Here is an 11,972-nt window from a genome sequence, read left to right as displayed (position 1 = left end):
TATGTATATATATGTGTGTAAGTATAAATTTGTGAATAGAAAAACAGAAAAATCACACCAAAATGAATTTACACGAACGCTATATGTGTACTTCAACAATAGATTTCTCAATTTTGGAATTATTAGAAATTGCATTTAAAGATAACCCATTTTTATTATTACATCGTTTGAGCAAATATTATAATACCGAAATAATGAAAAATAATCTACATACAAAACAATTAAATACATTTCGAATGATATTATGTTATGAATATCAAATTTTATTTCATACACGGAAGGAACATGTTAAAATAGTTTCAAGCGATTTATGTTTTAAAACTATTGAAAACGCTTTATTTATAAGAAATCAACTAGAAAATTTTATTGAATATCCTATTTTATACGATATTGTAATTTTACAATTAACACTTTATTGTGACCCACAATGTATTGAACAACATTTTACGAATTTTCGAAAATTAAATGCTGATATCTTGAATACTAATGAAAGTAAATTTTTGTATATGAAAATACTAGAATGTTTTGTAGAATCATTACAATTAAAGAAATATTTATATAATGGTTTGGAATCAAATCTACTAAAACGTTTTAATTCATTGTATTTGAAAGATATGACATTATGGTTACAAATGAAAGAAAATAAAGAATGGCAATTATTTGCTTCAGTTTTACCAAAATTAATAAGTACCTTTGGTTCTGAAAATATTTTGCCAACTATATGGGATTGTATTTTAAACAAATTGGATGATATAAAAGATTCATTAAATGCTCTCAGCATATTAACAGATATATGTTTTTCATTAAATTCAGAAAATACTAGTCTCATATATCATGATTTATGTTTCACAGAACAACTATGGTTATTAATAATACAATGTTTAAAGTCTTCTGTACAACAATATCGTAAACAAGCATTATTTATAATGAAACAAATAACTAATATGATAAGTACCATAGATGAAAGTGATCTAAAATTGAAGAAATTTAAAAATACTCCTTTTATATGTAATCAATCAATTGAAACAAAAATATCAATAAATGACATTAAACAGAAGTACTTCATAATATTGGAAGTATTGGAGGAAAAGCAACATCATTTAATATTACCTGCATTAACTCATTTAACAATTTTGGTACAAGGAAACAAAGAACATGCTATGTGTAACAATTGCTTTGACAATATTTGGTTACAAGTGATTTTTGAGAGGATATTGTTGCATGAAAATAATATCATAGTAAAAGAGGGAATATTATATGTTTGCAAATCAGTTGCCTTTTTATTTGATGCTCAATTTTTAAAATTGTTTATACATGTTTTAAATAATACATTTCTATATGAATGTCAAAATTATCAACAAGAACCAGAAATATTAAAAGATATCATAACATTATTTATGCATATAAGAAAGGAACAAGTTGACTTTCTTAATAAAGTTTTTCAAGTAATGAATGAAGAAACATGGGCTCCAATACCAATATTTTATATGATAAGAGTTTTAAGAATAGTTTCAAGTAAGGTGTCAAACCAGTGGAAAGATGACCAACTAAGTTTAATTAAATCTTTAATTCAGAAAAGCCTAAATATGCATTCTCATATATTAAGGATTGCATCACAAATTGAGCTTTTGAAGATAATTGTACTTTCTGTAAAAGAAATTAATAATTTCAAAAGTACAATAAATATGTTGTTAGAATTTCCTTTAGAAGAAATTTTTATAAAAAATTCATTCTCATGGAATATTGTAATAGCATGGTTAAAAAAAGTATTAGTAAAAGAAGATGTAATAAATTTTATTAAATTTATGTGTGAAGAGCATTCATGTCAAAATTTATATTTTAGATTTAATCCTGAAAAATTTGCTGTTATTGTTGTCATGTTTCATGATGCAAATTTAATATTACAACAGAAAGCATGTCCTGCAAAAGAAATATTAAATAATTGGTTGTTGTCCCTCAAAGGGATAGAGGCAAGACCTTATGCAAATATTGCAGATATCTTTTATATGGTAGAATTTATGTCACATTTACTTAATTTAAGTGTTATAAAATCTTCTAAAATTATTATACAACTGTTAACTTTATATATTAATGACGCATTAAAATTTTTACTCAAAAACAGTCGAACTGTACCATACAAGTTTAGTTATAAAGAAATACACAGATATCTTACTGCAATTGTTTTAATTCTTAATAATGGAAATTTACTTTTAACAGAAAAAGAAATTCTACATTATGTTGAAAAATTCAAAACCGAAAGTATAATTATTATTCAAAATATAAAACAATATACAAATATGCACTATGTGTATGCATTATATATTTTACATTATACTCAAAATATTTTATGTACAAATCACACATTATTTTATTTACAACCATTGTTAAATATTTGTGACATTCGCATATTTAATGATAGTGGAAATGAAAGAAAATCTAATGGAAAATTAGCATCAGATTGTTACATATTACTTGCAAAACTTACAAATCAATTTTTATCAAAAGTGGAAATAGAATTATGGCCTCAAAAAGTTGATTGGATTAAAAGCATTTTCTACTTACATGAAATGGGAGGAAATGATATTGTTCCAGAAATAGCACTAATATTAGGAACAATGATTAATAAGGGAACAATAAAAGATCAAGAAGATATATTAAATTTAGAATCTATTTTTACTCTATGTTGGAGAACAACTTTGTTGAGTACAAAAAATAAAATTTACTTCTGTGCAATAAAAAATCTTCTAAAAGTTATTATAAACAATAATTTTTTGATATTGCCCAACATTAAGAATTTTGTAGACAATGTAAGATACTAATATATTGTTAAAAAGCTTCATCCTTTTCTTATATATTAAAGTTATTTTTAATTTTTAGTTTCTTAATCAATTACTCGAAGAAAGTAATAATGTGCCAAAATTGAAGAATATCTTATTAAATGAAATGAAGTTATTAAATATATACTGTTTAAGATATCTACAAGAATCACTATTGGCATGTCTTCTTCATGGACATGTACTTCGAAAAGATAAACAAATAGAGCATCAAGTCTATTTAGATATTACAAAAAATTATGATAATTGTTACCCACAACACATACAGGCAATGTGGGTACTTTTATACTGTTGTAAATTATTTTTAATTATTTTTTTTATACTGTTGTTAATTACTTCTTAATTAATATTTGTACCTTATTAATAGAGATCATAGTAATGATATTAATATTAGAGCAGCTTCTGTTGTTCTATTACATAAAATAATCAATGAAGATACAGAGTTTGCATCAATATTTCTTCCAAAAATTTTACAGAAATTGGATAAATACAAACATAAACGATATTTTAATCATTCATACATGCATAAGATAAAACATCGAATTATGCAAATTTTATTAATAATACAGCCAAGACTAACTAAGGTAAAATTTATATTTCGGTAATGATACCTTATTATTTTAAAGTATTGAGTAATTGAAAAAAATTAAATTCTTTTACAGGATGATACTGTATCATTACAAGAATTTCTTTGTAATTTGATACTTTTGGAAACTAATCAACATAGTGTTCGAATAATGCAAGAATGGATATTAATAAAAATTTTCTTAGAAAATGTGGAATTTCATCACAAAATTTGGGAATTCCTTGAAAAAGTACTTAAATAAGTTTTATTTTTCCATCATGAAATTTTGTTTTCATATATATGAGAAGTTTAATTAATGTAATATGTATAGGGCATTACAATGCGTCCTGGATGTGTTAGTTCCATAATGTGTATTGTCTATCATGTTTCAACACTTCTTCCTAAAGATTTCCAAAGCACTTTTATTTTAACAGGAATCAATTATATTACACATTGTTGTTTAGGGCAACAATATAGTATGCGTCTTTATGCTCAGGTATATTACATTATATTACACTGTAAAATAACAATAAGTTACATTTATATTCTTTTTTGTTTGTAACAGATCACTTTTGTCAAATTATATAAAATATTGGAAAAATTAAATTCTGATAATATTACATTACAATACAAAGCATTGTATAATGCTTCAATTGCAAATCTAAAAGATGGATTACTAAAAAATTCAAGTAAAATTCAAGATGATTTCTATTTATCTACTTTTCATCCCATATTGGATTATACTTTACAAGTAATATTACTAAAATTAACATTTGATATTATGAAATGGGAATACAAAAATAAAAATATAAATGAAGTTATAATACTTAAGTAATATTTTCTTTCTATTTGTAGACAATTTATTTTGAACTACCTCGATTGACTAATATGGATGCAAGTGAATGGATACTTCCATATTTCTTTAAAATTTTAAATTTTAAAGAGATTAATGGTCATTCTCTCCAACTGTATAACTTAAATACATCATTATCAGATACTAAAACATCATCATATTTAATAAAATGCTCAGGTATTTTACATACTACAATAATTATAACAATTTATGATAATACATTTCATAACTAACGAGAATCACATTTTATAATATTAAAACATAATAGGTGATACCGAATTTAAGAAAGATTATAATATGGGTTCTGAAGAACTGAATATACAAAAAAAAATGAATCCTTTAATGGATGGATTCAAATTAAATTTGTCACAGAATGATATTTTTCCAACAATTAGAGAATCCATTTTACATAAAAGAATATTGGATGAAGAAGGTCTTATAGTTGTAGCATGTCTTATTAATAGGATTCCAAATTTAGGAGGACTTGCTCGTACTTGTGAAATTTTCAATGTCAAAGAATTAGTTATTGCAAACTTAAACCAAATTAAAGATAAAGAATTTCAAAACCTTAGTGTATCAGCTGAAAATTGGATAACTATTACAGAGGTATTTTGTATATAATATTTTATACAAAAAACTAATTTACATTATAGTAATAAACTTGTAACTATTTCAGACAAAACCATATGATTTACCTAAATATTTATTAAATAAAAAGGATATGGGATGGTCTTTGATAGGAGTAGAACAAACAGTAAATAGCATAAATGTGCTAGATATGAAATTTAAAAAGAAAACAATTCTTGTTCTAGGGTAAGTGGTTATAAAATTAGATAAATTTATGTAAGTAACTAAATATTATTTACAGAAATGAAAAGAATGGAATTCCTGCCAACTTGATACCATTGTTCAATACTTGTATAGAAATACCACAAGTTGGTGTGATTCGATCATTAAATGTTCATGTCAGTGGAGCTATATGTATATGGCAATATGCAAAACAACACATATTAATGTGATCCTATTTTTTATCATAGTAAATAATTATATAATATTATGTAATTGGTAATGTTTATTTTTTGTAAACAGATGTGTATTTTTTTTTAATAAACTTAGTGATAATATATAAAAATGCTTTTATTAAATAATAATAATAATATTTATTTATAAAACTGAAATTGAATTTATAGGCGTATATTTATTTAAATGACTATTATACAGAAGTTATATCCATATGAATATCAATACATTTTTACACTTTATATCCCACAAGATGTCGTTTTCCAATGCATTCTCCAACAAAAAACCAACATAGGACTTCCATTGCAACTAATGTATTTAACCAAGCTTCACGCACAGTAAGGTGACGATATTGTCCAGTTTTAAGATTATTAATTCCTTTTACAATACCACTTTTTATGGCAGGAATGTCAGATATCTTTGGTGGAGTTAATTCTACTTTTCCATAATATACAAATGCTTTAAAAGCAACTCGAGCCTTTGCTGCTAAAGCTGCAAATGAATAGAAAATTATAAGTAACAATTAATGTTTTATTTAAATTCATAAAAAGAAAATTATTAATGAATTAGAGTAAAATTAATCGATAATATATTGATTTTATATAACCTTAAAATTTGACGAAGCTTATTTTGGATGAATTATGTATCTGTTAATGTTATTTAAACTCATTAAAAAATTTTAATTATTAAAATTTCATCTTAATTTAGTAAAAAGAAATAATTAACTTTCGTATAATATCGTGAATATTAGTGTTACATAACAATTTCCACACGAAGTACAATTAATTTCATTGAGTAAGAGTTATAATTAAACAATAAATACGAACCTTTGCTTACTAGAACTACTTCTCTACGAATTACCGACATTTCCACTCACCACAAATTCTTTTCTAAATGAGAGAAAACAACTGTTTCACACCCTATACAACCCTTTTTGCAAACGATATTCTGCCATCTAGTGGTAATCTTTCGAATTATAATCTAGGATCTATACTATATGTAGAACGGGAAATTTTATAAACTCCAACGAACTATAGGATTCTATATGTATTAAATACTTGTCCATTGTTATTAATAAACGTTTATAAAAACGTACATGAAAGCAATATAATACTTCTCATGTAGATGATCAAACGATTAAACTGATAATTTTGAACAAAAACTAATTTGCTGTTCATTTTTTGGATATTGTTGAAATGTTTTTACTATCTTTTAAAAGTAAAAATGGCTAGATTAACCTGAATATTTAAAAATTATAACTTGTATAGATTAGAGGATTTTATTACATCTATCGTAATATTTTATAATAATTTATAAATTTTCTTAATTTGAATATATAATTTAGTTTATAAAAATATAAGAAAGAAAATTTTCATTAATATATGTTTTATTCTATGTGATCCAACATATTTTTTCTAGAGAATCTAATGAAGAAGTATTTATACACTATTTATGAGTTAAAAGAGTGAAGATCAACATAATTTTTAAAGTTATAGCTTAAATTGTGAAGTATTTTGAATACTAATCTCACTTGTACTAAATATAAAAATTGAAGTTAATGATGATAAAATTCATTATTTATATGTAATTATGTGTATAATTTCATAATTACATTTTTAGATACTTATAGGTATTTATCAAGAATTTTACTTGTTACGTATGTGAGGATCGAAATTGAGTTAAATACAATAACGTGATTTCAGTTAATGGACAGACATTTTTGATAATTGATAAATAGGTAATGTGTACAAACTAGTGACACACTATCACATATGTATCTTGTTTTTAAATATATATTAAGCTACATAAGCAGCAGCTATCTATAATAATTCACAAGCCATCAGGTTATCACCTTTGATTTAGGGTAGACCAAAAATTATTGATATCTAATTCACAAACAGCAAGTTTATTAAACATTTTGTAAGTATACAAAACACTTACATATGGTATAATTTCTGTGAAAAAGCAGAGTATGCACATAAAGAATTTATATAACAAAATAAGTATCTAATATTGAAAAAATGGTATTTTGAGAACTGAATTTTAGACGTTATGACTTATTTTTTTTTTTGTATTTATTAATCCCAACTTTTTACACGCAATTCAGGTTCTAAAATGCTCCAATTTGGCGAATGTTTTTCATTAGATAACCAGTTAAAGTCATCAACACAATTCCAGTTATTTATTTTTGGATCAAGCCCAGCTAAATTGAAATGGTTTGCTTGATCTTCATAAGACCAGTTATAAGGTGCTACATGTATTTTTGTACAATCTTCTATAATTGATCTACTTGTAACATGTGAATAAATAGTGCAATCAGTTGATGAATGTAGACGAAGTTGCTGACACGCGAAAGCAAATACACATTCGCTACAGTCATGTGCAAATACAGATGATGTTACTGGTCCAACTAATACAGTACATTGTTTTAAGTTTACCATGTGCAAAGTACTAGGTGTGCCATAAATTCGTACTGTACAGTGAATTAAATCAGAAAGTAGAATATCATTCTTATTCACATTTTCAGCATCCAAAACTACTTGTTCATCAATTTTCCCTAACAGCATACACGTACTATCTCCATATTTGCTTGATAATTTATAATTCTGTTTTGCTGAACCATTTACAATTCCTTCTGATATTTTTAAATCCTTTAAACCATCTGTCATATCGTGTGTTTTATCAGATGTTTTCTTCACAACTCTTCGATTTTTAAAACCAAATTTCTTTTTAGGTAATAATTTCATTTCCAAATCAGAAGTTTCATTTTCTAATAATTGTAAATTTTCTTGTGCTCTTCTAATATCATAAACTTTTAAAAACATCTTTGATTGTGATAAATAATTTTTAAGTGTTTGGATTTCTTTATTTGCTTTATCAAATATTCCAGGAAGAGCTGATGTAGGTGCACTAGGTGCATCATCTAACATTTCTTTAATTTTTTTGCACGATGAATAAAATGTGTCCTTAAAATAACTACTTTGTTCAGATTCAACAGCCAATGATTGCCTTTCTTCTCTTCGTCTTTCAATAATATTTTTTCTTTCACGATCTCTTTTGCTAATACGATCTGGTAAACTACCTTCTATTAAAGTTGGAGGATCCATACTGTACTTTCAATGCGAACTGTTTCAAAGTTATATCTTGTATTTCATTAAACTTGGGATGTTTGTTAATTTCAATAACAAATTTATCTTCACTAGTACTTTATTTTAAGAATCTAAGAATTTTATATTTAAAGGCTTTGAGGTAAAAGCTGAAAAGTGCAAGAAATATAAATATTTAATGTATATTAATAAAGATGTGATTATTACATGAAAATATTTAGTGAATATTAAATTAATAAAATGAAAATAAAAATAAATAACAGTTATTTACTAAATATTGAAAAAATCTACCGAACTAAATTTAACTACATAAAATGATTTTGTAAAAGAATAGCCAGACATAAACAAACCTGCTAAGTATACTTTATGTATGACACTTATAACAGAGTATACAAATACCTTGTTTTTAGAAGAATCAATTTTTGAAGAATATCTTAAACCGTCACTACCTATCAAAAATGTTGGAAGTTTTATAAACTTCATAAGATTTCACTTTCATTTTGTCGATGTTGCCAAGATTGTAAATCTGACAATTTGATGTTTCCTCTACCTGCCTGTTCTTCAAACATGTAATAACCTTCTAGTATTTTTGGACTATGTTTATACAGAAAATATCTGCAATCTAATATTCATAATATTTATTCCAATATTTGTTTAGATGCAATTACTAAAATTTCATTAATTTTATAACGTAATGAATTATTTTACAACAATATAAACGCAGTTTCAAAAAGCTGCAAAGAATTTAAATTATCGTTATTTATGTTTTACGCATGTTTTTTTTTTTATACGTTCTTCCTCTGTTTCTTAAAACGTTAATTCTAAAATAATTGTGTTACACTATAATTGAGTAAAAATAACCTAAAATATAAAAGGGTCACAAAAAGTAACATATAGTATACCTGGAGAAAGACTTAAAGTAAACCAAAATGTGGCTGATGCCGTGAACAATGCAGTTTCAAATAAAATAATTGTTTTGAGTGAAGCAAATCCCGATTTTCGTGGTCCTTTGTAAAGCATACTAGCTAATAATACGATTTCCTAAAATGGAAATTATCAATACGGCAAAGAACGATGTATCTCTCGAGGTATCGAGACAAATTTCATTAGGAACAAGTACAGCAACCTTACAAGCTTTACTCTCGTTATGCAACACTTGAAAGAAAAACTATTCTGTTCGATATATTATTTCGATATAAATAGCGGAAAATTTTAAATTACACTATGTATTATTTTAATAAATAGAAAATTATGTTTTTACACTGTAATAGGTAAAATGATACATTATTTTTACTGATATATTAAAGAATTTTATTATAATCAAATATACAGCACGAGACATATAAGATCGCAATCTAAAATATCTCCATTGTTTGTAGTGGTATGAAAAATAATTAAAGGAGGAAATATGTAATTTGAAGGGACACATAATACAGTAATCAATTATTTCAGTCATATACGAAATAGATTTAATTATTTTAAACTACAACTAAGCTGTTTATTTTATAAATACAATTGTAAATAGCTAAATGGTTTTTATAGCATTGTTGAATTTGTTTTGAAATATTTAAATGTATTTAAAGTTATAAATATAAAATTTTATTCTTGGTTTGTCCCTTCAGTTCAAATATCAATTAAAATATCTATAAGACCTCCCTTAAAAATTTTTGTGTATTACCAAAAATAGTATTCCTATTTTATATGATCCATCTTATTTATAGCACAATTAATAATATTATTATTATTATTGTTCTACTTTTTTTTTTATATCTGTTCGTTTATTCATTATGATATTATGAAAACGAGTATAAGCCTATTAATAAAGAACATCATAGAATACAAAAGCATTGTTAATTCTTATATTTTAATTAAATAAGTATGATAAGGAAGTTATAGTAGTATGTAAAATTTATATAGCCTTATTTAGGCCTTTTATAAAAAAAAATGTTTTTTTTTGTTCGATTGTTTATATATGCACGTGTGTATGTGTACGCGCGCGCGCGCGCGTGTTTCTTTTTTAAATTTAATATTTCACAACACGTAGTAATATATTTTTTTACATATTATGAAAGTACATAAATAAATTTGAAAACTTTAATGCAGAATAATATATTATAATAAACTTTTTGCATAACATAACATTTTATGTATAAAATAGTATCATTAATTTAATAGTGTACATGTTAAGTTAGAAAGTGCAGAACATTATACCTATGGAAACAGCCTAATTTAAAGATTGTAGAAGAATATTTATTGTACAGCTTTTCATACATAAGCACAGATAAAGTATCTAAGAGAAAAACGTGTTTTTGAAAAATCATTAAGACTGCATCTGCAAGTAGTATTCATTACATATATAGCAATAAAAAAATAATTGTTAAGATAATTTTTCTTATAATTTGTACAGGAAAAGATGTAATTTCTTTTTATTTAATTCATTTTATATATCAAGTATTTAAAGTTAAGCACAAATTCTGTATCAAAATTTTGTTTCATTTTAATATTATTAATGCAAAATTATGATATTAACCTATTATTAAATTTATTACAATCTTTTTAACCTATAATAATAGAGTAATACCTTACTAAAACAACTCGTTACATAATGTAGGTTATATTTTAAAAGATTATGAAGTACATATTCGTTTCTAAAAATAAGAAATGTCCGTTATTCGAAAAATAGGAAATATCCGTTATTATACATACTATGCATAAACAAATTCTTATTCACACATCTATCTATCTTTTTATAGTTTATTTTAAATATTTCGGATAAATTATAAGTAACACAAGCAACTAACTCACGCATTATTGGTCTCAAATCATACAATTAGTACCTAATATTACGCACTTTTAATATAACATATCTATACTAGACATTTTAAGAACAAACACACACTGCTATTATAACAAACGGCAGTTTTTTGCGTAAAACCATATATTTATCATTTTATGTACATACGAAATAATAAACTAAAATCTAAAAATATGAGAAATACAGAATAATGATAATGTACATGGAGATTCTTCAACAAGTTTAATTTTCTTGATAAGATGAATTGTATTATAATCTAATTATATTAGCTGTTCTAATAAACAACTTTAATTGCACTGTAAAAACGCAAATCGTTATGTGAAGATATCATTAGTTTATGCTTATTTATTTATCATTAGAGTTTATTTAATTTTGTTAAAATTTCAGTATATATCTGGTTCAAAATTATTTAAAAATCATATAGTATGACCCAACATAAGATAATACTGTTCAAAAAGTAGTTATTTTACTTGAATTATTTACTTTATACTTTCTACTAAAAAAATAAATAAAAAAATTCTTTTCTTTTTTCAATTTGCAAAATTCTATGAAACATTTTTGCCCCCTATTTACATAAAATAATTAAAACAAGTAATTTTTTTATGCAAAGTTCTACGTTTAATTTATCAAACATGGCATATTTTGTATATCAAGTTATCATATACTAATTTTATAGAAGAAAAGGCTTTTAATAACTTTTCCTTATTGTTTAGAAAAGTCATGTAGAAGTATTTGATGAACAAATATAAAAATACTGAATTATAAGAAATAATTAGTA

At 24.3% G+C, this 11,972-nt stretch overlaps 3 protein-coding genes across 3 annotated transcripts; 1 reads left to right on the top strand and 2 right to left on the bottom strand.

Moving 5' to 3' along the window:
* The first annotated feature begins 62 nt into the window (after positions 1 to 62).
* LOC108551871 (uncharacterized) lies at positions 63 to 5,271 on the top strand. Its single transcript, XM_017906215.1, has 10 exons — positions 63 to 2,807; positions 2,878 to 3,107; positions 3,202 to 3,418; positions 3,497 to 3,649; positions 3,731 to 3,895; positions 3,965 to 4,150; positions 4,255 to 4,429; positions 4,521 to 4,858; positions 4,929 to 5,065; positions 5,121 to 5,271. Exons 1-10 carry the CDS (start codon positions 63 to 65, stop codon positions 5,269 to 5,271), a joined length of 4,497 nt encoding a protein of 1,498 aa, XP_017761704.1.
* Positions 5,272 to 5,445: 174 nt separating this feature from the next.
* Positions 5,446 to 6,238, bottom strand: LOC108551893 (ATP synthase subunit g, mitochondrial). Its single transcript, XM_017906238.1, has 2 exons — positions 6,100 to 6,238; positions 5,446 to 5,764 (listed from the first exon to the last, which is right to left on the bottom strand). Exons 1-2 carry the CDS (start codon positions 6,137 to 6,139, stop codon positions 5,505 to 5,507), a joined length of 300 nt encoding a protein of 99 aa, XP_017761727.1. The 5' UTR covers positions 6,140 to 6,238; the 3' UTR covers positions 5,446 to 5,504.
* Positions 6,239 to 7,238: 1,000 nt separating this feature from the next.
* On the bottom strand, positions 7,239 to 9,518 carry TBCC (Tubulin-binding cofactor C). The gene is made up of 3 exons (XM_017906230.1): positions 9,282 to 9,518; positions 8,779 to 9,001; positions 7,239 to 8,528 (listed from the first exon to the last, which is right to left on the bottom strand). The coding sequence occupies exon 3, from the start codon at positions 8,377 to 8,379 to the stop codon at positions 7,351 to 7,353; it is 1,029 nt and encodes a 342-aa protein (XP_017761719.1). The 5' UTR covers positions 8,380 to 8,528; positions 8,779 to 9,001; positions 9,282 to 9,518; the 3' UTR covers positions 7,239 to 7,350.
* Positions 9,519 to 11,972: the final 2,454 nt, after the last annotated feature.

Source organism: Eufriesea mexicana, unplaced genomic scaffold (assembly GCF_001483705.2).
Source record: "Eufriesea mexicana isolate 0111107269 unplaced genomic scaffold, ASM148370v2 scaffold5190, whole genome shotgun sequence".
Lineage (NCBI taxonomy): Eukaryota > Metazoa > Arthropoda > Insecta > Hymenoptera > Apidae > Eufriesea > Eufriesea mexicana.
This window is presented reverse-complemented; position numbering and strand designations above follow the sequence as displayed.